Raw genomic sequence first — 27,676 nt, forward strand, 5'->3', positions numbered from 1 at the left:
GTGAAAGTAAATATCAATCTAGAGCTTTTAGCAATCCACTTCCGCTTGTTTTTTTTAATAATAATTTTAATATCCATGGTTTCAACACTTGAGAAGGACTGATACAATTTCGCTGGTGTTCTTATTCTGTCCTGTAACGCCATGTCGTATAATTACGTGGTAACAGCGCAGAAACCGACGGCAGTCAATGCCTGCATCACCGGTAAATGTGTTGTTCTTGTTTCTTGTTAGCTTCGCGCACCTCATCCACTAAAACGTTAAGCTCCCGCGCGAGAAGCCAAGCTACAGGCACTTGCAGGCCAGGCCCCCTTTGATATTGTTTTGCCAGCATGTCTATCAAGTCCATTAAATAGCAATTTTGAATAACCATCCACGGTATGGGAAATGTGGTTTGCATCGACATATCATATGGCTAGTTATCAATTGCCATTCAAGTGAACACAAGATAGCACGAGTCAGTGGGTACTCCTGCTCAGCCAGGATGTGTTGAAGCCAACGCTAGCTATCTTTAGCTGTTTGTTGATGTCAATTTGTTTGCTACTTAACGTCAGTCAATTGGATTGCTATTAGCTTCTTGTTTAACAGTTTGCTAAGAGTCTTAGACAGGTTTGGAACTTCAGTGTTGCTAAATTACACAGGTAGCAGACAGGCCACTGTGCCAGTCAATATGTCCACCTAAATAATAAATTGGCAAATTATACAATCAGGGACACTGCATAGTTACGAATGTAGGGCAATTTACTTAGTTAGCTAACGTTATCCTTTAACTGCCTGCATTTATTTGATTGCCAAAAGATTGGTGATAGCTAGCAAACTATTCAATGTATTACTTTCTAGGTTAAAATCACGTGTGATTAAAAACAAAACTTAATTTAAGGCATTATGACACTGACAAACAAATCCCATATTATTAATTTAATAAATCACGCTATCAATACAGTGCATATTTAGTGAGTAAAAATGGTTTGCTTAGCTAGACAAGTATGCCAGTTGTATTCCTAGTAGATAGAAAAACAAATACTTGAACTCCAGAAATGTGCCTTTTCAAAATACAGGAACGAGATCTGCTAGTCATACGGAAAGCACTCCCAAGAACTACTCATTTAACTATTAGAAAAAGTTAGTCCGACTGACTAGACCACCCTCTCTTCTCCAGGCCACTTCACCTCTGCGGAGGACCTGAATCTGCTCATAGCTAAAAACACACGCCTGGAGATCTATGTGGTCACAGCGGAAGGGCTCCGGCCTGTCAAAGAGGTGGGCATGTACGGCAAGATCGCCGTCATGGAGCTCTTCAGGCCAAAGGTGAGTCTACTACTACCTGTATGTTTGTGTGTGCATGTTAGTCATTTCAATAGAGAGAGGACATTTTGAAACAGGGAGGTACTACCTGAACTTGTTAAATAAGAACACAGAATTATGTTTTACATTGCAGAAGGTTCCACTACGGTGTGCCCGTCTGAACAAGACCCTGGTTTCTTTCTGTAACTGCCATACATATAAACTTATGCCGAACTTGAACATGGACATATGTTTTCACTGGCTTCATTGGAGAGGAACCTTTTGTCTGTTTTGACTGCAGGGCGAAAGCAAGGACCTGCTGTTCGTTCTCACTGCCAAATACAACGCCTGCATCCTGGAGTACAAACAGAATGGGGAGAGCATCGACATCATCACCCGCGCCCACGGCAACGTGCAGGTAGGAGAAAAATAAATATGAGCATAGCCAGTGTCTTTGAGCTGTTGGAGATCAAAGTATGTTCTGCATAACTACAACAGGAATACTCTGCAGACTGAAACAATAGGATGCTGTGAAACTCCTCTTAACATGACCAACTTATTTATTTTTGAATAGGACCGCATCGGGCGTCCCTCGGAGACGGGCATCATCGGCATTGTAGACCCTGAGTGCCGCATGATCGGCCTGCGGCTGTACGACGGCCTATTCAAGGTGATCCCGTTGGACCGGGAGAACCGAGAACTCAAGGCCTTCAACATCCGCCTGGAGGAGCTGCAGGTCATCGACGTCCACTTCCTGTACGGCTGTCAGGCGCCCACAGTCTGCTTCATCTATCAGGTAGGGAGGAGAGGAGGTAAAATAGGGTGGGGGAGGGACAGGTAGGAAGTGGTGGATGAAAGGGGTACAATGTTGGAGTGGTTGTGTGTATGCATTTATATGGGTGTATGTTGAGGGGGCACGAGTAAGAATGCACGAGTAGAAATTTCATGCTGTTTGAGAGATCATTGGGGCGTCAGAGGGGATGTGTATATGAGACAGTAGTGCTTGTCCGGTGAAAGGGGGAATGTGTGCTTTAGTTAGCAGAAATGTTGTGTGAATATCTGCGAGTGTCAGTCTGATTGTATCTGTGTGTTTGTGCTGTAGGACCCTCAGGGACGGCATGTAAAGACCTACGAGGTGTCGCTGAGGGAGAAGGAGTTCAACAAGGGGCCGTGGAAACAGGAGAACGTGGAGGCTGAGGCTTCTATGGTCATCCCAGGTGAGAAAATATCATGTCCAGGCAGGTTTAGACAATGGTTATCAGGGCCGTGATCCAATCCTCATGAGATTTACTCTATTCTGATGTCCGAAACTCTTAGATTAGTGTTTAAAGATTACTTCCACTGGAACTGCAGTGCCCAAGGGTCCTCTTCTACTTCTTCCTCTTCTAGCGTATTTGAATGTGACTCCCTTGTTGGTCGCTTGACTTGGTGGTTTATGTATTTGTCTATCTGTTTTAGTCCCAGAACCATTTGGGGGGGCTATAATCATTGGACAAGAATCGATCACTTACCACAACGGGGATAAATACTTGGCCATCGCACCTCCCACCATCAAGGTAAGGTCAACCTAAGTCAAAACAATGCAGAGTCTTTCAACTCTTTTCCAGCATCATGCACCTTCATAGCAATGATGAATTGGATATAGAGTACGTCACTTCTCCAGATGCTCAAAGCACTTTACGGAGATCAGAGGGAAACTCCCCTCATCCACCACCTCTGTTCCCTTTTCCCCAACAGCAAAGCACCATTGTCTGTCACAACCGTGTGGACCCCAACGGCTCGCGCTACCTGCTGGGGGACATGGAGGGCCGCCTGTTTATGCTGCTGCTGGAGAAGGAGGAGCTGATGGACGGGGCCGTGGTGCTCAAGGACCTCCGCGTCGAGCTGCTTGGAGAGGTACGTGTTGTAGGCCTTCTGTCTCTTTCTCGTGGTCTGTCTCCCTGGCTCTGTGTTTCTGGTTGTTTCCTCTTTTTTTGTGGTCTGTCTCATTTCCTCTCAACGTCTCTGTCTTTTGTTCTTTTTATCTGTCCTTCTCTCCATATAAAGCTTTCTCTCTTGTTCTTTCTAATGTCTCTCTTGCTTTTTCTGTTTCCCTATGATCTCTTGTTCTTTTTATCTGGCTCTGTCATCTCATATCTTGCTTTCAATGATGTCTCTCTTGAACTCTCCATTTTCTCTGCTTCTTTCCTATTTCACATTCAACATCTGCATTACACAATTGAGTCTCAATGGCAGAATTATCCTTGAGTGTGTATTGTAAAAAATGTGGTAGTGTACACCGGGCACTTTTTGTAAGTTGATGACACCTCCCTCCCTCCCTCCCTCCCTCCCTCCCTCCCTCCCTCCCTCCCTCCCTCCCTCCCTCCCATGTAGACGTCCATTGCAGAGTGCTTGACCTACCTGGACAACGGTGTGGTGTTTGTGGGTTCCAGACTGGGTGACTCTCAGTTGGTCAAGGTAAGGCTGGACCGGTCATATAGGAAACACCTCTGAATGTAACCCCCGTAAAGTGTTGGTTTTAACAATAAAACATAAATGAGAAGAAAACAATTGCGCGCCCCAATGGGTAAAAATTGTACAGCTCCAGAAAACTGTTTTTACAAGGTGCTTTTTGAGTATGGTAGAGTGTACTATAGCACTTGCAGACAACAAGGGGGATGATTCAAAGCGGCCGCGGTCATCCCCCTCTTCAAAGGGGGAGACACTCTAGACCCAAACTGTTATAGACCTATATTCATCCTGCCTTTTCTAAAGTCTTCGAAAACCAAGTAACAAACAGATCATTGATAACCATTTCGAATCCCATCGTACTTTCTCCACTAGGCAATCTGGTTTCCGAGCTGGTCACGGGTGCACCTCAGCCACGCTCAAGGTCCTAAACGATATCATAACCGCCATTGATAAAGACAGTACTGTGTAGCCGTCTTCATTGACCTGGCTAAGGCTTTCGACTCTGTCAATCACCGCATTCTTATTGGCAGGCTCAACAGCCTTGGTTTCTCAAATGACTGCCTCGCCTGGTTCACCAACTACTTCTCAGACAGAGTTCAGTGTGTCAAGTCGGAGGGCCTGTTGTCCGGAACTCTGGCAGTCTTTATGGGGGTGCCACAGGGTTCAATTCTCGGGCCAACTCTTTTCTCTGTATATATCAATGATGTCGCTTTTGCTGCTGGTGATTATATGATCCACCTCTACGTAGTCGACACCATTCTGTACACATCTGGTCTTTCTTTGGACACTGTGTTAACTAACCTCCAAACGAGCTTCAATGCCACACAACACTTCTTCTGTGGCCTCCAACTGCTCTTAAATGCAAGTAAAACAAAATGCATGCTCTTCAACCGATCGCTGCCCGCACCCGCCCGCCTGACTAGCATCACTACTCTGGATGGTTCTGACATAGAATATGTCGACAACTATAAATACCGAGGTGTCTGGGTAGTCTTTAAACTCTCCTTCCAGACTCACATTAAGCATCTCCAATCCAAAGTTAAATCTAGAATTGGCTCCCTATTTCGCAACAAAGCATCCTTCACTCATGCTGCCAAACATACCCTGCGCACCCCGCTAACTAGCTAGCCATGTCACATCGGTTACACCAGCCTAATCTCGGGAGTTGATAGGCTTGAAGTCATAAACAGCTCAATATTTTAAGCATTGGGAAGAGCTGCTGGCAAACGCATGAAAGTGCTGTTTGAATGAATGCTTACGAGCCTGCTGCTGCTGCCTACCACCACTCAGTCAGACTGCTCTATCACATATCAAATCATAGACTTAATTATAACATAATAACACACAGAAATACGAGCCTTTGGTCATTAATATGGTCGAATCCAGAAACTATCAATTAGGAAACAAAACGTTTATTCTTTCAGTGAAATACGGAACCGTTCTGTATTTTATCTAACGAGTGTCATCCCTAAGTCTAAATATTGCTGTTACATTGTACAACCTTCAATGTTATGTCATAATTATGTAAAATTCTGGCAAATTAATTACGGTCTTTGTTAGAAGGCAACCGGAAGGTTGCAAGATCGAATCCCCGATCTGACAAGGTAAAAATCAGTCGTTCTGCCCCTGAACAAGGCAGTTAACCCACCTATGCCGCCATTGAAAATAAGAATGTTTTCTTAACTGACTTGCCTAGTTAATTAACGGAGTAAAAAAATATTTTTCAAATTCGGCCAAGTCGGTGTACAAAAATACCGATTTACGATTGTTATGGAAACTTGAAATCGGCCCTAATTAATCGGCAGACCTTTATTGGAGACTCATATCTCACTTACTAACTTTAAGCATCAGCTGTCAGAGCAGCTTACCGATCACTGCAGCTGTACACAGCCCATCTGTAAATAGCCCATCCAACTACCTACCTCATCCCCATATTTGTTTTGTTTTTCTGCCCTTTTGCACACCAGTATTTCTACTTACACATCCTCATCTGCACATTTATCACTCCAGTGTTTAATTTGCTAAATTATAATTACTTCGCCATTATGGCCTATTTATTGCCTTACCTCCTTACTTCATTTGCACACACTGTATACAGATTTTCTCTATTGCGTTATTGACTGTATGTTTGTTTATTCCATGTGTAACTCTGTGTTGTTTTTGTCGCACTGCTTTGCTTTATCTTGGTCAGGTAGCATATGTAATTGAGAAGTTGTTCTCAACTGGCCTACCTGGTTAAATAAAGGTAACATAAAAATTGCCCAGTAATCAAAAGGTACAGATCAAACCAGTTTTGAAATTCAAGAGTATAAGAAAGGATAAGCAAGCATCACTATTATTTTCTGTACTGAGTGGTGGACATCATCCCCTTTGTTTCAAAGAAAAATAAGTATGGTCAAAGTCCACTTGTTATTTATCTGGAGTTGTCACATTATTGTTATGGCTTGTAATGGAAATGATTATTCCCCTCCAGCTCAATGTGGACAGTAACGACTCAGGGTCGTACGTGGCGGTGATGGAGACCTTCACCAACCTGGGGCCCATCGTGGACATGTGTGTGGTGGACCTGGAGAGACAGGGACAGGGCCAGCTGGTCACCTGCTCTGGAGCGTTCAAGGAGGGCTCCCTCAGGATCATCCGGAATGGTATCGGGATCCACGAGCACGCCAGCATCGACCTGCCAGGGATCAAAGGTCAGTAGGAGGGCCTCTGGGGGGGGGGGGGGTGCGCTGCTCTCTGGACAAATACCCAATCAACCCCTAGCCCCTATCCCCCTGGACATTTGAAGATCTGAAGGAGTTGAATTGGTATAAGCAATATATGGTAGTTCCTCTACCTCTGATACATTAGGGCCAAATTCGAGCTGGCTTGAATGGAATTGTCAAATTCAAGCTGGGTGGAGGGAAACCCAGGCCAGCCCAGTTTCACAACTGGTGCCAGCTCAATTAGAATCCGGGCTGGTGACGCCGTTACTACACAACCACCAAGCTGATCACTGCTGGATGCTGACGCAACATTTAGCTAGCTTGTCTGGGCTTGTTGCTGTCAGCTAGCACATGGACATGCAGTAGTCAGACATGACACGAGTTACCACCATAGCTGGATCCTTCATTCATTTTTGCACCACACAAACTTTTAGGAGAACAGTCAGCCCTAGAATGCCAGCTACCTAAAGCATTAGCTTGCAAATCAGTTGAAACTAGCTAACGTGTGCTAGCAGGAATTTTAGCTGACCAGGTCGTATTTAATGTTCGTTAGCTACATCATATCAAACCTGTCGTCTGGTTTGCTTGGTTAGCTAGCTAGCTAATAGCCAATGCCATGGTAAGCAAGGTTGGAATTAAGCTAGCTAGCTAGCCTCTTGTATGTAAATCGCATATATTTGGGGACCCTATTAGATTTTTTAAATGTAATTCAGTCTGGTATTAGAACGGTAGCCCCTATCTGCAAAGGCAGGGTGTCTGCAGAAAGCTGAGTATCTTGGCTATTGATCTGTGCGTTAAAATCATTGGTGTGTCTTACTACTGTGACTTACTACTGACTCCAATTGCTCTTAAATACAAGTAAAACTAAATGCATGCTCTTCAACCGATCACTACCTGCCCTCCCGTCCAACATCACTACTCTGGACGGTTCTGACTTAGAATATGTGGACAACTACAAATACCTAGGTGTCTGGTTAGACTGTAAACTCTCCTTCCAGACTCACATCAAACATCTCCAATCCAAAGTTAAATCTAGGATTGGCTTCCTATTTCGCAACAAAGCATCCTTCACTCATGCTGCCAAACATACCCTTGTAAAACTGACCATCCTACCGATCCTCGACTTCGACGATGTCATTTACAAAATAGCCTCCAACACCCTACTCAATAAATTGGATGCAGTCTATCACAGTGCCATCCGTTTTGTCACCAAAGCCCCAAATACTACACACCACTGCGACCTGTACGCTCTCGTTGGCTGGCCCTCGCTTCATACTCGCCAAACCCAGGTCATCTACAAGACCCTGCAAGGTAAAGTCCCCCCTTATCTCAGCTCGCTGGTCACCATAGCAGCACCCACCTGTAGCACGCGCTCCAGCAGGTATATCTCTCTGGTCACCCCCAAAACCAAATCTTCCTTTGGCTGCCTCTCCTCCTTCCAGTTCTCTGCTGACAATGACTGGAATGAACTACAAAAATCTCTGAAACTGGAAACACTTATCTCCCTCACTAGCTTTACGCACCAGCTGTCAGAGCAGCTCACAGATTACTGCACCTGTACATAGCCCATCTATAATTTAGCCCAAACAACTACCTCTCCCCCTACTGTATTTATTTATTTTGCTCCTTTACACCCCATTATTTCTATCTCTACCTTGCACATTCTTCCACTGCAAATCTACCATTCCAGTATTTTACTTGCTCTATTGTATTTACTTCGCCACCATGGCGTTTTTTTGCCTTAACCTCCCTTATCTCACCTCATTTGCTCACATTGTATATAGACTTATTTTTCTACTGTATTATTGACTGTATATTTGTTTTACTCCATGTGTATCTCTGTGTTGTTGTATGTGTCGAACTGCTTTGCTTTATCTTGGCCAGGTCGCAATTGTAAATGAGAACTTGTTCTCAACTTGCCTACCTGGTTAAATAAAGGTGAAATTAAAAAAACTACCATATATGAGCATACTAATGTATAAGGGCAGGCTGTGCCGATGACCTAATTTCAAGATGGTTGCTACCTACAATCCGGTTAGAGTTGTGAAGCATTAACGAAATGCACACGGAATACGTTGATTCACACCGAAAGCTGGGACTCCACAGATCACGAGGATGTCTTTTTTTGTCTGCCTGTGACCTACCGTTATTGATCACCAGCCCCGAGAGACAAAATATTGATTTTACACAACGTTTTAACCTAACATTAAACATCTTACAAGATAAGCTTCGATTTGGCCTGTGTTTGAGCTATAGCTACTTGGGGGGGTGTGACATTAATCCTTAGGTTGGTAGGAACAAATGTAGCCTATTGCCAATGGTATCTGATGATGAATGACTTAATGGCAACATCGAATGTCCGAGTGACTATCTTTGTTTATGAAAAATCTGATAAACACTTGGATATCCTCTGTGTGTCCCTTGACACCACCACAATGTTTAAGAGAGGTTGCTGTTCTAGAAATGTAGTTTTCTATAGTGAACAATCGCTTTTGGGCACATCCAGTGTGCTAAAACAGTACAATTACCACATTGGGACACTTGTACCCTTGATACCACATAACATCACCACAATGTTTGAGTGAGGTTGATATGGTAGCAATTGTGTTTTTATACTTAACAAATAGCAGTTAGGGATGATCTCATTTACAGATGTGCCACTTTGGAGAGGTTTAGGGACACTTGGAAATGTCCCGTGACCACACCTGACACCACTTACTAAGATATCTGCCCATTTCTCATTAGGTCTATCAATCCCATTTTCTTCTGATATTGTTCACATTGTGGAAGCCATGTGATGTTATTCCAGCTTTGGGCATCAATAATTCACTTATAGCTTGTCAATGAAAGATTGGTTTCAAAATATTTATTTTATTTTGTGTGTGCTTGATCTTGTGTATTCTGAACTATGTAACTCATTTCTTCTAATAATTTCCTCATCTCCCAGATGTCTTTTTCCCAAATACACAAGTTTTGGCACGTCAGAATCATGTAATTACACATGAATAGCAGTTACTTTTGGGTATGTCGATTTATGCGGAAATCTACATTTTCCCATCACATCTAAGAGGCTAGCCTGTTATGCTAGCGAAGACACTAACCGTTTAGCTAGCTAGCTAACATCAGCAAGCTAAATACATGGCACTGAGTCTGGCTGGCACTGTCAGGAGTATGGGATAATGTTAGTTACAGCATGGTGAGGGTGAATTAAATTCTTCAACGTCATGCTAGCTAGCAACATTAGCGAAACCAGCTGCAGTCACATATTGGCTACCTAGCAACATGACATCATTTCTGCAGGCAGGGGAAATGCAATTTGAGCTAACCCACCAAGGCCAGCCCAACCTGGGTTGACTTCAAAGTGCCAATGGAAATGGGGCTTCAGTGGGATTTTCTCCATATTGTTTGCATCTGAATAATCTTTGCCGTTTATGATTGTCGTTTTTTTTTTTTTTTTTTTTTATCGGCCTCTTACTCTTGAACACGCTGATGAGACGCAATTAGTTTACTTGGGCAATTGAGGCCCAGATGGTTTTTGTTCTCTATCTGGGCCCACCAGGACTGTGGCCACGGCACAGATCAATTAAGCTACAGCGTTGACTCCTTTCTAGTTCAGGGTCCTGTTCACTAGGGACCTAAATGGAAGAAAACAGACTAGAACCGGGAGGGACTACCTGGACTTAATCCAATAGTAGTCCAAATAAGAATCTCATTATTGTTTTCTGTTGCAAAATACTTTGAAACATTTTCTGTTTGCCCTAATGAAACACCACCTAGATAGAGTGCTGCTTGTCTTCTAGTTCAGTGGAACACTTGACGTTTATTTTCCTCCATATTTTGTTGTTGTTGTCCTCCCAGGTTTGTGGCCCCTTCGCTCGGAGGCTGGGAGGGAGACAGACGATATGCTGGTCCTGTCTTTCGTCGGCCAGACAAGGTGAGACAACCAGTGGTGGCCTTATAGAAAGGTTCTGCACGTGTTCACCACAATGCAATCACCCCCTGTCCAATCTGGTGAAGCCTTGCCTAATGCCACCATATCTTGTTTATATGATCGAGTTGTTGATTTGACACCTATTATAACAAAAGGGAAAATACACAGACAAAACAAAACATTTATTTAATTTCGAGTGTCAGACATTGTTGACATGGATTGATTTTTATACCAATTATAACAATATAAGGAGTTTACAAAGGTTGAAATTATCAAATGCATAAAGAAGCTGTTGGTCGCTAAATCCGGCGAATACTAGGACCATGAAATATCGGGAAGCTGGATCTTGTCTGAGTAGTTTACTGTGAATGTCCTCACTTACTATTACACTTAAACTGATTCACTAAGATCTTCCCACTATAGTGCTGTCTGGTCAGAACATGTTGGGGCCCATACTGGACACTTGGTCCAATAATGATTATGCTAGTTGCACTCAATAAACACTTGTGGCAATAATAATAACGGAACTACTCTTATTGCAATGGACTCACACAACACTTAGTTAGGAAACAGCGTGTGACCAGTTGATCAGCACTTCCTCTTTCTTGCAACGGCATGTAAACACTTTAACTTGAGGTGTCTAGGGCGGAGCCCTGCATTGCGTCCAAGCATCCTTATTGGTTGGAAAAGCCAAATGATTGACATGCCTGAAAGCCAATCATATTGAGTGAGCCAGCCATTTTTAAAATGTAAATTGCTTATTTACACTGAATAAAAATATAAATGCATCATGCAACAATTTCAAAGCGTTACAGTTCATTTAAGAATCAGTCAGTTGAAATGAATGAATTAGGCCCTAATCTATCGATTTCACATGACTAGGAGCACAGATGCCTTTAAAAAAAAAAAAAGTAGCAACGTAGATCAGAAAATCAGTCCGTATCTGGTGTGACCACCATTTGCCTCATGCAGCGTGACACATCTCCTTTGCATGGAGTTGATCAGGCTGTTGATTATGGCTTGTGGAATGTTATCCCACTCCTCTTCAATGGCTGTGCAAAGTTGCTGGATATTGGCCGGAACTGGAACAAGCTGTCATACACGTCAGTCCAGAGCATCCCAAACATGCTCAATGGGTGACGTATCTGGTGAGTGTGCAGACCATTTTCAGCTTCCAGGAATTGTGTACCGATCCTTGCGACATGAGGCTGTGCGTTATCATGCTGAAACATGAGGTGATGGCAGCGGTTGAATGCAGGGCTCAACATTTAAGTTTTGTCCGCTTGTCCATGGTAAGTGAAATAAATAGTTGTACAACCAGAATGTAGATTTCAGTTGTCCGAATGGACAAGTTAAAAATCACAACATCAAACAATTACTCTGATCATAATCGGATCAGGCGGCGGCACTGCCACAGGGCAGTGCGTGCTAGGCATTCTGAGTAAATTGCCTATATTCCTATTTGCTATATCACATTTCAATTCATGTTATATTTACACAAAGCAAGAGAATAATATATATGTGAAATTAACAAAAGCCTAATCCTACTAACTGAAATATCATAAAACAATTAAGACAAAATTATAGTCATGAGGAGTATTTTCTGAGATATTCTAAAAGTATTTAATGTCCTAAAGTTTGCAGCTTTTAAATGTGAATAATTATGAAATTTGGAGACTATACTATTCTCATGTTTATTTTGAGTGACATATTTTAGGCCACAAGAAGTGAAATTGAGCCAACAATACCACGATGGAGAAATCAAATGAGTCAAAAGGAAACTTAGGCTACAGCTGAGGAATGCTAATGAAAGAAATGCATAGTTGGCCGATGCCGATTTCCGTATATTTATTCCAGCAATGTGCAACCTACAACAACACATATAGTAGCCTAGGCCTAATAAGAGAGGAGGATGAGGTAAAAATGGGAATCGGTGTATAATGATCAAGTTCTGAGGACAGCAGAGTTGCTCTGCAGCCCACGATGATTTAAAACCCAGCACCGCACAGCCTGCCGGGCACTTTGACTGTGACACTCGCTCCATCTACGAGCTTCATCTCTGTTCTTCACTCATTTTCAGTCACCCCTTTGGCCGATGGTGTTACGGACCGTTGTTGTTGGGTCAAGTGACTTCTGGAAGGGCAGGACAATGAGCCTCAGGATCTTTTCATGGTATCTCTGTGCATTCAAATTGCCTTTGATAAAATGCAATTGTGTTCGTTGTCTGTAGCTTATGTCTGCCCATGTCATAACCCCACTGCCACCACTGGGCACTCAGTTCACAAAGTTGACATCCGCAATCCGATCACCCACACGATGCCATACACGCTGTCTGCCCGGCACAGTTGAACCGTGATTAATCCGTGAAGAGCACACTTCTCCACACGTACTACCAAATTCTCTAAAATGACATTGGAGGCGGCTTATGGTAGAGAAATGAACGTTAAATTCTCTGGCAATGGCTCTGGTGGACATTCCAAATTTGTGCACAAAATTTGAGATAAACTTTTTGTGCATATGGAACATTTCTGGGATCTTTTATTTCACCTCATGAAACATGGTACCAACACTTTTATATTTTGGTTCCGTATATAATAAGTTGTTCTGTGTTTGTGTGTGTCCTCAGGGTGCTGATGCTAAGCGGGGAAGAGGTGGAGGAGACTGAGCTGCCTGGCTTTGTGGACAACCTGCAGACCTTCTACTGTGGCAACGTGGCCCACCAGCAACTCATCCAGGTATACACAAACACACACACATACATATTGGGATACTATTTTTGACAATATATGGTATAACTTTGACTATCGCAATATAATTTTTTTCGCTAATTGGCTGTACCTGCACAAACTCCTATTTCCATGACTGATCAGAACTTTTCTCATGGCCCTCTTATCCCTCTGAGGCAGACGTATGGTGAGCAATATGTTTGGAACATCGAAACGCAATACAATCTCAGTATTGATTCGCAATACAGTGCCTAGAAAATATTTATACCCCTGGACTTATTCCACATTTTGTTGTTACAGCCTGAATTCAAATTTGATTAAATTGATTGTTTTTCTCACCCAGCTACACACAATACCCCATAATGACAAAGTGAAAACATGTTTTATATTTTTGGGGCTATTTTATTGAAAATGAATTACAGAAATATCTAATTTACATAACTATTCACACTCCTGAGTCATTACTTTGTAGAAGCACCTTTGGCGGCGTTTAAAGCTTTGAGTCATCTCGGGTATGTCTTATCAGCTTTGCACATCTGGATTTGGGCTCCATGCTGGCCGGGAAAATTCCTCCACGAGAGGTTGAAAACCAAATGGCCAATAACCTGTCCTCCTACAAGGCCTATGATAAAATATATGTTAGTTATGAACAGTAGCTTATTTCCCAAATATTCGAACCAAGAAGATGTCCTGAAGTTGTGGCTTTCAAAAATAACAAGAATGAAAGTCGATTGCCTCGGCCTAGGAATAGGCTATTTTCAATCACAGCTTTATGAGAGATGGGACAAACGATATTATTTATTGTTCTATTATTTTGAGGCAAATTTAGCAATTGTTATCCAGTACTGCAGACTGCTTTTATCCAGCCCATGATGTAGGCCTATAACCTAGCTCACTACGGTAAGACAGCCCGTTCTTCATCAGACAGTCACTGCTCCATCATGTGCGTCTGCCACAGACACGCACACGCACAAACCGGTGCCACGCACACACACAAATGCAAGGGCACCCTTTCAATTTTTCTTTGGAGCAGAATCTTCTGTTTTCTCTGCAAAACTGATTGAATGGCTTTTTTTTTTACCCAAGAGGCACCTGACACTTACCACAAGTGAGAAATTACACATAAACAAGAATCACTTGCCATAAACCAAATGAATTCGAATTTTGAATAATTTAATCCACACCATTTTTTACTTTGAAAAATTTAATGATCTATTTTTTTGTGCTGTTCTGAATCAAACAAATACACGTGTGAACACAAAGTTTTCAAATAGTGAATCGTACAAAGGTGCTGATATATTTATGTTTGTGTGTGTGATTCAGATCACGACAGGCGGTGTGCGTCTGGTAATGCAGGACAGCAAGGCCCTGGTCTCTGAGTGGAAGGAGCCGCAGGGCCGGAACATCAGCTTGGCCGCATGTAACTCCTCCCAGGTGGTGCTGGCCGTGGGCCGGGCCCTCTACTATCTCCAGATCCTCTCTGGGGAACTCAAACAGATCAGGTACACACAACTCAAATCCATTTTGACTTTATTTACAGTGTTGTTAAACAGCACCAGAGACTTGGTGAGCCCCATACCAACTGATTTGTAAATACGTGTGAATTAAAGTTAAATCAACAGAAGAAATGACAGTGCCTTCAGAATGTATTCATACCCTTTGACTTACTCCACATTTTATTACAGCCTTAATTCAAAATAATTTAAATTAATCGGGTATTGTGTGTAAATTGATCGACACACAATACCCCCATAATGACAGTAAAACATTTCTGTATAATTATTTTGAAAATGTATTGAAAATGAAATATAAGTAAGTAAATGTCATTCACAACCCTGAGTCGATAGTTTGTAGAAGCACCTTTGTCAGTGATTACGGCTGTGAGTCTTTCTGGGTAAATCTCTAGCTTTCCACACCCGGATTGAGCAATATCTGCCCGTTTATTATTTTCAAAATTCTTCAAGCTCTGTCAGATTGGTTGTCGATCATTGCTTGACTAAAATGTTCAGGTCTTGTCATAGATTTTCAAGTAGATTTAAGTCAAAACTGTAACTTGGCCACTCAGGAACATTCACAGTGTTCTTGGTAAGCAACTCCAGTGTAGATTTGGCCTTGGGTTTTAGGATATTCAAGGATTCACGGAGCTATCATCTCAAGTAACACAGCAGATGCAACGCATTGAATATTTACATTAACTCATTTTGAAATGAATTTTGTAACTTTGTCCCAGAAGCGTTTAACTGCAAGGCACTCCCACATAATTTGAAGGAATGTGCCTATCTGATTTAGGGGACACAGTGAACAGTTGGGAGTTGGGACCATTTTCATTCTAAAACTTTTCCTTGGTGTTAAATACGGTCTGTGAACAAACTTTTTAAATGATTGATGGTTCGTATTACGGGATGCCAAGGTTGTATTTTTCAAAATTCTGTTCCAGTTAAGGGTTGTTCAGAATCACTTATCTGTGGAACATACTTTTTTTATTGGCTAGCTCAGCATATGAGCTTTCCAAAAGTTTTTTTTTATATTTTTATATATTATAGTGATCGGTCCTTTTGGGAGCCTAGATAAATTATTTATAAATTCCATAATTGGATAGTTCAGTACCGGTAGTTGCGTTTCACAAGCTACTCCTTAGGCCAACATAGCTGACTTAAGTTTAAAATATATGGGGGGGGGGGGGTTACCTGGTAATGTGTTGTCTTACAAATCTTTGAATGTCCTCAAACCATTGCTATCCGTGATATCTGCAAGGGTACGGATTCCACATGTGAAACATTGGTGGGGGGGGGGGTGCAAAATGCTGCCCTCCAAATCGCAAGGCATTATTGACGATGAGCATGCCATTTCGATTACCAGTTACATTGTTTTTCAAGTTTGTGCTAAAGAGAAATGATGTGAGCAATAATAAAGCGTAGTTTAACATTGTTTAAGGGATATTAAGACCTCCTCTTCCAGTGCAATAGGAGACATCATATTTCTCTCCATACTCAGCCAGTGGGGGGTAGAATAATCATGTCTAAACAAATTTAGGATGGGACGAAATGCTAGTGCCTGGAAATACAATTTAAAGTTGTATGATATGGATAGTCCTCCTATGTCTTTCTCTCTTTAAGTTTGTTACTTTTATCTCGCTTACCTTGCCATATACATTTTGAGACCGCTCTGGATTTTACCCCATTAGCCAGAAGGGGGAGACAAGGGAAGCATTAAACTACAAAAATTCAGCCATGGCAATATATTCATTTTGACAATAAGATATTCTGTCGGTTAAAGCATTCATTTGGAAATGTCATTATTCTATAGCAGGGGTGCAGAACTCAGGCCCGTAAGTCCACAAGGGCTGCGCCACATTGAGTTGCCATGAATAGAGCCAACATGATTCCTTGTTCTACATAACATATTTCTCTACGAACGTTCCAAAATCGTGAGTCCTGCTGAATGCACAACTGGTTTTAGTTTCTACCTGGTACTTAATTGGTACTGTATTATGATTGGCTGGAAAGTGTGCACAACTGTTTCCAAGGTAGAAATCAGTCCACTGTGTCCTTGGTAAGCAACTCCAGTGTAGATTTGGCCTTGTTTTAGGTTATTGTCCTGCTGAAAGGTGAATTAATCTCCCAGTGTCTGGTGGAAAGCAGACTGAACCAGGTTTTCCTTTAGCATTTTGCCTGTGCTTAGCTCCATTCGGTTTCTTTCTTCAAAAAAATGTTTTATCCTGAAAAACTCCCCATTTCTTAACGATTACAAGCATAACCATAACATGATGCAGCCAACTCTGCTTGAAAATATGGAGAGTGGTACTCAGTAATGTATTGTTTGCCCCAAGCATAACACTTTGTATTCAGGACAAAAAAAATGAATTGCTTTGCCACATTACTTTAGTATTATTTGATCAATTTTAGAGTACGGCTGTAACGTAGCAAAATGTGGGAAAAGTGAAGGGGTCTGAATACTTTCCAAATGCACTGTATGTACACATACACACACACCACATTGAACCCAGTTGGAGTCAGCTCTACAGGCCATCACCATGCCCGAGCTAGTCTTACACTGCTGGCCAAGGAAGGCTCTACTAATGTGGTCTGGTCCAGCAAACACTGTTGATGCTGAGCTGTAGCAAAAGCCAGTGCTTTTGAGCACCTATAAAAGCACTTCATAAAGCCAATCCCATATGAGGATGTAGTGAGATACCCAATGGGTTGGACTATTCTCTTCTTCACGCATCTTGAAAAAACGTATAATAAAAACCTAGAAATCAATCCGGCATCATTAACACAATGGAAAAATCCAATGATTTATTGTTGAAGTCGCATGGGCGACCGAGGAAAAACAAATTGGTACAGTTTAAGGCGTATAATGCAGACATTAGGAATGGGGGGGTGAGCATGCCGGTCTGGCAAGGTGAGATGTAGTCGTTGTTTGTGTGTGTCTGTAAGTTGTTTGTATTTGGAGTAAAAAATAAATAAATATTAGTGCTAGTCATTTGTTTTGTTGAAATAATTGAATACAAAAATGAATCAAATCCTATGCCCTTCTCTCTGTCCCCCTTCAGCACGGTGGAGATGGAGCATGAGGTGGCCTGCCTAGACATCACGCCCCTGGGGGAGGGCGGAGAGTCGCCCCTCTGCGCCGTGGGCCTGTGGACGGACATATCGGCCCGGGTCCTCAAGCTGCCCTGCTTCACCGCCCTGCACAAGGAGATGCTCGGAGGAGGTGAGAGGTGGATGGAGATTCAACAGTGTACTTAAAGGGATAGTGAGGGAGGAATGGATGGATAGATGGAGCAACTGATTTGAACCTTTTGTGTAGCCAGGTAAGTCTGTGTAACTTTGAGAAAAAGCCAATTTCCCACTGGGGATGGGTACGAGTACGCGGTTCAAGGTTTTGTATTTGGTAACTATTAATTGACAACATTTTAATAAATGCAACTATTTAGCAGGTTCAATTTATAAGCACTGGCAACATTTCTAATGCTAAGATGTGTTTGTTGTTAGGAGTCTGTCATTGAAAATATTAGTTTAGTTTTCAGTTGAGTGTCAACAACCAGTAGTTGGAGCAACTGTTATTGCAGCCCCGTTTCACTCTAACACGCCAGCATGCAAAATTATATTCCAGAGTACTCGAACCCAGACATTCTTTCAAATGCCCATCCCTAATGTCCGCCCACTGTTTTGTTGCTCCCGCACATGGTGTTTTAATAATAAAGCTTCTCAAATATCAACATTTTTATAAGGATATCATTATTGGGAGCAGCAAAGAATTGGCCACACATTCTCTGTATTCGACATTCTCTTTGTCCTCCTGTTATTATCTTTGGATGTGTTTATAAACCCCTCCTATTCAAAGCCTGTGTAACTTGGGGAGGGAATCCTAAGGGACAGAAGCACTCTACTGCTGGTTCCACACGTCCTAGATCCATTTGCAATGTTGCACAACCGCGTGGAAGATGTTATTGTGGGACCTAGCTGTCAATGCCTTCTTATTTGTTCTCGCAGGATGAATAATAGTTGTTTTGAATTGCCAGTGGAATTCTGCTGCTATTCTGAAGCTTTTCACACATTTGACGCGATTTTGTGTGTGTTTGTGTACAGAAATTATCCCTCGCTCCATCCTGATGACGACGTTCGAGGCCAGCTACTACCTGCTGTGTGCCCTGGGAGACGGAGCGCTCTTCTACTTCGGCCTGGATCTGACCTCAGGTCAGGCTGCTGGAGAAACACATACTTCTGTTGCCGTTTGAGTCCAATTTTAATAAAAATTCCAGACAGTTAACTGCACCGTCATCTAATTCATTGATTGAACAAATTAGGTTAAGATGTGTCAAATAGGAGGCTGTTCATTGTGTCTTCACAGATGCAGTTCGATTCTGCTTCAGAATTCTGAAAATGTATTGAAAATGTCGAACTCTTCATTAGAAATACAATGAGTGTGCAGAACATTAGGAACACCTTCCTAATATTGAGCTGCACCCACACCCACTTTGCCCTCAGAACAGCCTCAATTGGTCAGTGCATGGACTCTACAAGGTGTCAAGCGCTCCGCAGGGATGCTGGCCCATGTTGACTCCACCCTCTGAATGGGACAAATACACAACCCCCTTCATGTGCGCTGATTAAAGTGGATTTAACACGTGACATCAATAAGAGATTCACCTGGTCAGTGTATGTCATGGAAAGAGCAGATGTTCCCAATGTTATTGACACTCGGTGTGTATTAAAAATGGAAAGGGTTTTGGATTGGAATTTCCCCTTATCTCCTGAATAGACAGACTTTAAAGTGCACTTACCCCTGGCAGGTCTGCAAACGTATTGTTAAACTGTTGGCATTGACCCTGTTGTGTTGCCAACAGGCGTGCTGAGCGAGCGTAAGAAGGTGACTCTGGGCACCCAGCCCACGGTGCTGAGGACCTTCCGCTCCCTGTCCACCTCCAACGTGTTTGCCTGCTCCGACCGGCCCACCGTCATCTACTCCTCCAACCACAAGCTGGTCTTCTCCAATGTCAACCTCAAGGAGGTCAACTACATGTGTCCGCTCAACTCCGAGGGCTACCCCGACAGGTTAGTCAGTCGCGTGCGGCTCAATAGTCCAAAGTGGCATCCTCAGCACTTCTTCTCCGTTTTGGACTGATGTGGGACGAATTCAACAGGTTTAAACAGAACCCCCCCCCCCCCCCCCCCTGTCATCTGTCCTGTGTTTTCAGACCAGTGCAAGTGGTGGAGAGGAGATGTTGATTATTTTTCTCATTCAACGACTAAAGAAAGAACAGGAATGATTGCGAAGCTAGAAATAAATATGGTACTTATCTGTTGTTGGTGTGTGGTTGTAACCTGCGTTTCTGTGTCTTTGGCAGTCTGGCTCTGGCCAACAACAGCACTCTCACCATCGGGACCATCGACGAGATCCAGAAGCTCCACATTCGCACCGTTCCCCTCTACGAGTCTCCCAGGTAAGAGGGAGCAACACCAGTAGAAATAGTTAGAGTAGAAGTATATCTATCCGATGGATTTACCCTCAGGTAAATCAAGAGTGAAATATTTATTTCAGTTTCTTTTTTACTCTTTCTGCTCTCACTCACTCCCCCCTCCTATTTTTCTACTTTATTCTTGCTCCCTCCCCATCTCAGGAGGATCTGTTACCAGGAAGTGTCTCAGTGCTTTGGGGTGCTGTCCAGCCGCGTGGAGATGCAGGACGCCAGCGGGACCACGGCAGCAGTGCGTCCCAGCGCTAGCACTCAGGTAGCTGCACACCATCTGGTATTTCAGTGTACCACTGCCAAGATCTCCTGTTCTGGGGCCTGTAGTCATAAATATTCTCAGAGTAGGAGTGCTGATCACAGTTTAAGACCTTTTGAAAATGGGCCATGAGCCTTGTTTCCCGTATTCAACTGTGTTTTCATGATGCATCGGGACTTAAGTGCAACTGCGTGTTTTGTAGAAGAACAGTCCGGAAATATCTGCAAACTTCGCTCTATATGAACTGAAGCATCAGCATTCAGAGAGTTACTGTATTTTATTTAGCCGTTTTAGTGCAATTATGTTTTTTGGGGGGGGAATGCCTTGAATGGTAGTGGTGCACATCGCTTGGCTGACAATGTGTCCAGATGACTTAGTTTAGTCTAGATTTATTGCACAAAAAACAAGAAAAGATTTAAAAAATCATTATTTACAAGAACTTGTAGGTGAGGAAGAACCTACTCCCTTTTTCCCCTAGCCTTGTGGGTGTGCATAGTCTGGGTTTTCATATTTTCCCACTTTCTCTGCCTTTCATATCTCCTCTCTCCCTACCTCTCCCCAGGCTCTGTCTAGCAGTGTGAGCTCCAGTAAGCTGTTCCCCAGCAGCACCTCCCCACACGAGACCTCCTTCGGGGAGGAGGTGGAGGTGCACAGCCTCCTGGTGGTCGACCAACACACGTTCGAAGGTAAGTCCCCCCCCCCTTTAAAAACGTCTTGATTAAAGAGAACATTTTGAAGTGAGTTAAATAATGGTGATTGTACTGGTGATTGATAAGCTGTTGATTGTACTTCTGAGGAGCACAAAAAAATCTCCCTTTTTTGTGGAGATTTGTCCTGTATTGTGTGATTTTCACATGTGTGTTCGTCCTCCCAGTGCTCCACGCCCACCAGTTCCTCCAGAGTGAGTACGCCCTCAGCATGGTGTCCTGTCGCCTGGGCAGGGACCTCTCGGTCTACTTTATCGTTGGCACTGCAATGGTCTACCCAGAGGAGGCCGAACCCAAGCAAGGTCGCATCATCGTCTTCCACTACACTGACGGTGAGGGCTAACCTTTGTCTTTCCTCCATTCTCATTGGTCTCGCTCTCTCGTTCCCATCATTCTTCTCCTGTTATTCTTTCTCACCCCCCTCGTCTTTTTTTGCTCGCGCTCCCTCACACTTTCTTCTACAGTCTCTTTCTTCCCCTCGTCTTTTCCTCACTCGTTCCACGCCTCTTCCTCCCTTGATAGCTATCGATAATCATCTCAGTCGTGAAGATGAATGACTCAGTATTTCACAGCATCTGTTCACTCTATCAGAGAGCTGTAACGCGAGCCTGAAAACCAAACTGATGTGCTGCTTTTCTCCATTTGTTTCAAAGAATTGCCTGGAATCCAAACCATTATGCTCAGTTTCACCTTTCATTCACAGTGAAACAAATTATATCCGTTTGGATTTCAGGCTACTGCAGCACTAGCCCTGACCCCGATTGTTATGTCTCTTCTTCTGTGTAGGTAAGCTGCAGACGGTTGCAGAGAAGGAGGTGAAGGGAGCCGTCTACTCCATGGTGGAGTTCAATGGCAAACTGCTGGCCAGCATCAACAGCACAGTGAGCATTTCACTTTTGATGGTTTGAAAGTAGGATGTTTTTAAGGCCAGCTCCTGTTTTACAGGCTACAGTTGTAGATACTCACATGGAGGGAAAATGTTTACGTCCACTTAATTTTAAAACTTTCACGATGTCTCTCATTGCCATTAATGCATCATTAAGTGAATATTTGATTTAAGGGAAAGTTAGGATTCGCCCCATGTTACTTGGCATAAAGAAACGAAGAAAATTAAAGGAGACATTCCGCGTTTTAAGTTTTATTTCTCAATCCTGACGTTAAAATGAGTTAAACACCTTCGTGTTGCTGCCTTGTCAAATTCCGTGCTTCACCTACAATGGACCGTACTGACCCGTAATGGCTGCCACAGTGAAACTGTAGTTATGGGACCCACAACCATACGGAAAGGGTGTTAGGGATCATTTATGTCTATCCAGTAGTATTCTTTCCAATGGAACGTTGGAATCTGAAGGAACATTGAAGGGGGTATTTCTTGTAATTGTATGATATGCATGTCTCCTACAAACACAACCGTGGTGCTTTCGAGTCCTCGTTACTCCGAAACTACACTGCAGCGTCCGGACTGTGCTCCTCGACAACTGCGCATGTCAATATCAACGCATCATCAATGTGCGCCCGCCCCAGGTGCGTCTGTACGAGTGGACCGCTGAGAAGGAGCTGAGGACCGAGTGTAACCACTACAACAACATCATGGCACTCTACCTGAAGACCAAAGGAGACTTCATCCTGGTGGGAGACCTGATGAGGTCTGTGCTGCTGCTGGCCTATAAACCCATGGAGGGCAACTTTGAGGAGGTAAGGAATGATACTAAGAAAGACCCTGCCGGTGTCCCAATTTTCCACCATTTTCCCTTAAGAGGATGGTGGATGTGCTCAATGCCACACTTCGAGGAGGAGTGTGTAGAATTGGAGCACAGACTGGGGACAGGCTTTATAAGGTCTAAATGACGATTTGTTTGATTTTGCTCATAGACAGGTTTTTTCCCCTTTGGAATACAGCATCCTCCAAAATATAGATTTGAATGCTTTTATTTTGTCACCCTCATTTCTCATGGGCTTTATCAAGGAGGATTCGACACCAAACACTTGTGATGAGTTGGAACCATTGTTTGTTATCAATAATTGCACCTCTTGGATGAATAAAGTTTATTGAATTGAATTGAGGCACTGGTGATACGCCTGCTTTTCACCTGTCACTCTTCCCAGATCGCCCGTGACTTCAATCCCAACTGGATGAGTGCTGTGGAGATCCTGGACGATGACAACTTCCTGGGGGCGGAGAATGCCTTCAACCTCTTTGTGTGTCAAAAAGACAGGTGAGGTGGAGTCTTGACCTCTTTCTGGAATCCCCTCGCCTCAGAAGGAAAGAGACCTCTAATACGGTTTAGGAGGCAAATAAGTAGCATGCGTAGAATCGCAGAAAGACTCATTGAGATGGAGCCCGGCCTAGACATGTCCTCACTCTCTCACCGCCATCATCCATAAGCCGTCATGTTAATCATCCATGATCACTGAATTCCATTGAATTCCATCTTTCTCTCACGTGTTTGTTGATGCCACCGTTTCTGTCTCCTCTCCCTCGTTCTTCCTCCCGTGCTGTTTCACTTTCAGACGTCAAATTTGCATTCTGTTTGTCACCATCTTATTTCTTACTACCTCTTCCCTCACGCGCTCGTTTTTTTTCTTACTCATTGCCACTCATCTACATCTGTTGCTATTGCTTTTCCCCATTTTATATTTTTCTGCCTGCCTCTATCGTTCGCTTTCTCTCTCTCTCAATTATAATAAATTCAATGCTACTTTATTGGTATGGAATAAATGGGTACACATTGCCAAAGCAGAAATGTATAAATAAACGGGTACAATAATTAGCACAAAAAGTGTAATATTTTCGACTCTCTGAAATGTAGCTTTTTTAGAATGAAATGAATGGGTACACATTGCCAAAGCATGAAATAATTAGGACCAAAATAGAAGTTGAGCTCTCTCCCTCTCTCTCTCTCCCTTGGCAGCGCGGCCACGACAGACGAGGAGCGACAACACCTCCAGGAGGTGGGCGTGTTCCACCTGGGGGAGTTTGTCAACGTCTTCTCCCATGGGTCACTGGTGCTGCAGAACCTGGGCGAGAGCTCCACCCCCACGCAGGGCTCCGTGCTCTTCGGCACCGTCAACGGCATGATCGGTAATGGCCCACCAGTGCCACATGCCAGGGGTGTATTCACTAGAAACCAAATGGAAGCAAACGGGATGAAACAAGGGAGGGCCTAACCTGAATTTGTACAATAAGAAACACTTGTTTTTTTCCATTGCGAAACATTTAGCTATGGTTTGTTAGTTTGCCGTAATGAATACACCCCAGGGTTGTAGAGTATGCATTAGCACAAAACATTTTGAGACCGCAAGAGAGAGATCTGTGTTCTTATTCGACATGTTTTTGTAACAGCACTTGGGTTTCAAAATGTTGTTTTCCTGGTGCCTACTGAACCAGTACTGATGCCGATTTCAAGGTCCCGAATTCCCTTGTCTTTTTTTTAAGGCTATGTACTGTTACAGCGAAGCGGTGCGCTCTACAGATTTTCCCCGGCCACATAAGCACCCATCTTAAGGATGAGAGGTGGGAAGCAGTGGAGAGGGGACGCATCTGCTAGTCATTTCCAAGTGACTTCCAAAATCAAAGTCAATTTACTTTCTCAATTTCTTTCATAGCTGTGGTAATAAAGAAAGGGGAATGATGATTGGAGTATTCACTGAAGTTCTGCAATGACTATAACCCCCGTAAAAAGGTGCACAACACATTTGTGTTCGTGGACGACAACATGTTCAGTAGGCACAAATTGGAGAGAGAAAAAAAAATGTCACCTTCCCTCAGACAACCCACACTCAAATTCCCTCTCATCTTCCATCTTTTCTCCTTCACTAGGTATGAGTGGCGAGCACCACCAGCGTATCGATCTGCACATATCTATTTCGGTTCTCCTTTTATTTTCTCCCATAAATGACAAGCCATCCGTCTTATGTCTCTAGGTCTTGTGACCTCTCTGTCCGAGGGCTGGTACAGCCTGCTGCTGGACCTGCAGAACCGACTCAACAAGGTCATCAAGAGCGTGGGCAAGATCGAGCACAGCTTATATCCTTTCCTTCTGGTGTGTGTGTGGACCTGCCCCTATGTATCACATTGAAAGTGCCTTTTCAGAACCGGTGAGCCACCACTGTCATGGGTGGCAAAACTTGGTACCACCGACCTCGACGTTCGCTGTCAGAATGGTACTGGTTGTTTTAACATGCCTAGCCCATAAATGAATGACAAGGCCCCGTGTTTTACCGTGTCATGCGTGAATGAAGCGACGGCCTGAAGTTGACAAGTAGCCGTGTGTATGTGATACGGGGAAGTAACAGTAGGGTTGACGGCCTTGGAATTTTGGATAACGGTAATTGGCCAGCCAAATGACCGCTGTCACTGTAATAACCATTGGAATAGGCACTCCTTCGCTCCTAACTGCAGGTGCTGCCATACAAATAGAATGAATAGAACAGGCGTCCCAATTCAAGTCAATGATAGCATAATGGGTGGCCATTGCGAGGCGCAAAGCAGGAAGTGTAGCCATCAATATGTGCTGTGATTTGTTGATTTAAACTCAACTGACATTACAAAAATGACATTCTATTCCATGAGCCACATCAGTTAACATCATTTGAATCAACATTCTTCATTACCATGGAAATTATTGCATCACAATACCAGTGAGTGGCGCAGCGGTCAAAAGCACTGCATTGCAGTGCTGAGGCGCCAATACAGCCTGGGGTTTGATCCTGTGACCGGGAGCCCCATAGGACAGTGCGCAATTGGCTCAGAGCTGACCGGGGTAGGGGAAGGTTTTGCCGGAGGGCCTTCCTTGTCTCATCGTGCTTGAGTGACTCCTTGTGGTAGGGCCGGGCACCTGCAAGCCGACTTCAGTCGTCAGTCAAACGGTGTTCCTCCGAAACATTGGTGCAGCTGACTTCAGGTCTGTGTGATAAGTACAGGTCATGTTTTGGAAGATGCATGACTCAACCTTCGCATCTCACGAGCTCATTTGGAAGTTGCCGCGATGAGCCAAAGATTCGGAGAGAAAATTGAGTAAAAGAAAATATGCTTGTGGCCATACCACCCCGAACACACCTGATCTCAGTAGCTAAGCAGGGTCAGGCCTGGTTTGTACTTGGATGGGAGACCACCTAGGAATACCAGGTGCTGTAAGCTCAAAGAGAAAAGAAAACAATACCAGGCAGCCATTGCGTGTACTCATCATTTTACCAGTCAAATTGCAAGGGTTAGAGCTTCCAAGCCCGTTTTATTGACTTCTGTTCACTATTTCTGTGCTGCAGGGAGGGGCTGTTGCCTAGGCAACCAAAGACTTGTTTGCTACAACACTTGCTTGTTTCAGCAAGGAGCAACAAAGTTTCATCATGTTAGGAGTCCATGTTACCACAGAAGCGGACTCAACCGCACAAATTCCCGTCTTCAGTCAGCGGTTCATTCTTATGACTGTTTTATTTTCAAGACAGTGTCCATCCATAACCGTCAGTTTCACGGTTATACAGTAATGGTGCCAGCCCTAAGAATCACATGTCTGAGAGACTCTTATAGTGGTCTAAAATCACTTACACTCTACTTTCCTTTGAAAAAGGTGCCAGTTCTCATTTCAGGGGCTGCTACTCATTTAAATTATTCAGTACAGGTGCTCATATTTTAGAGTGAACATTCTATGAGTACTCAAACCCCCAAAAATGCAGGTTCTGGTATTCAAAAGGACAGAGTTCCCAATAAGAGGAGTGGTTTTGCTGTAGGGATGTGTTTGTGTGTGTGTGTTATTTGTCTTCCTTGATTCTGGCACCTGGAGGTCCTTCCATACGGAGCGTAAGACTGAGCAGGCCACAGGCTTCATCGACGGAGACCTCATCGAGAGCTTCCTGGACCTGGGCCGCGCCAAGATGCAGGAGGTGGTCAGCACGCTACAGGTACGGACACGCATACACACTCTCACACATACACGCTTTCACACACACACTCTCTCACACACACACTCTCTCACACACGAGCTCGCTCGCTCACACACACTTCTTGGAATGCAGTGACGCTTGATAAAGGTACCACTTAGATGCATGTGTCCCATAGCTGTGTGGGTTAATGCAAACTACTGGGCCAGTGAGCTGAAATAACACCCTCTTCTGCATTTCAGATTGACGACGGCAGCGGCATGAAGCGCGAGGCCACCGTGGACGAGGTCATAAAGATTGTGGAGGAGCTGACGAGGATCCACTAGCCCCCCTCCCACTCAGACTCCGGCCATTACGGAGGGGAGGGGAGTGGGGTTGAGGGAGGGAGGGAACCGGGGGGAGGGCTGGCTAGAGCTCTGTAAATACTTATAAATAAATAAAAAGGTGTTTGCATGACCGTCTTCCGGACTTCAAATGAATTGACAATGTTTTTTAAATCTGATTCCACCTCAATTCTTCCCAGGTGCTTGGATAAACAAAATGGCCTATCGACCATAACGATGACAAGCAGAGGGACTGGTTAGAAGGCCATACGTTATGGAGGAGAGAGGGGGGGGGGCGGCAGCCAAATCGCTGCAGTGCGAGGAAAGATGACTCATGGATTCGACAGAGATCCACTAAAGTTAGATAACGATACCTTAGCTATTTTGTCATTGGCGTTTCTCCATGTTTATTTTAATAAAGGTTGCTTTAGTACTGTGTA

At 43.7% G+C, this 27,676-nt stretch overlaps 1 protein-coding gene and 1 pseudogene across 1 annotated transcript; both read left to right on the plus strand.

The window, feature by feature from the left end:
- Positions 1-48: 48 nt before the first annotated feature.
- Positions 49-27,676, plus strand: LOC129834264 (DNA damage-binding protein 1-like). Its single transcript, XM_055899103.1, has 26 exons — positions 49-202; positions 1,157-1,305; positions 1,583-1,699; positions 1,856-2,077; positions 2,384-2,498; positions 2,740-2,837; positions 3,019-3,177; positions 3,655-3,738; positions 6,206-6,425; positions 10,296-10,371; positions 12,995-13,103; positions 14,418-14,596; positions 17,650-17,810; positions 18,689-18,796; positions 19,447-19,654; positions 19,948-20,043; positions 20,221-20,332; positions 20,892-21,015; positions 21,204-21,368; positions 21,823-21,917; positions 22,561-22,731; positions 23,143-23,252; positions 23,949-24,118; positions 24,961-25,063; positions 26,811-26,934; positions 27,156-27,676. Exons 1-26 carry the CDS (start codon positions 142-144, stop codon positions 27,237-27,239), a joined length of 3,420 nt encoding a protein of 1,139 aa, XP_055755078.1. The 5' UTR covers positions 49-141; the 3' UTR covers positions 27,240-27,676.
- Positions 26,068-26,176, plus strand: LOC129834989 (5S ribosomal RNA; annotated as a pseudogene).

The sequence above is a fragment of the Salvelinus fontinalis genome, chromosome 35 (genome assembly GCF_029448725.1).
Source record: "Salvelinus fontinalis isolate EN_2023a chromosome 35, ASM2944872v1, whole genome shotgun sequence".
In the NCBI taxonomy this organism is placed as follows: Eukaryota; Metazoa; Chordata; class Actinopteri; order Salmoniformes; family Salmonidae; genus Salvelinus; species Salvelinus fontinalis.

What these genes read in the sequence shown, in the direction of transcription:
- LOC129834264 (XM_055899103.1), top strand. Translation starts at nt 142, where the DNA reads ATGTCGTATAATTACGTGGTAACAGCGCAGAAACCGACGGCAGTCAAT. An exon ending in GGGGAACTCAAACAGATCAG is followed by an intron (nt 14,597 to 17,649) that starts GTACACACAACT and finishes GTCCCCCTTCAG; the next exon opens with CACGGTGGAGATGGAGCATG. An exon ending in CCCCTCTACGAGTCTCCCAG is followed by an intron (nt 20,044 to 20,220) that starts GTAAGAGGGAGC and finishes TCCCCATCTCAG; the next exon opens with GAGGATCTGTTACCAGGAAG.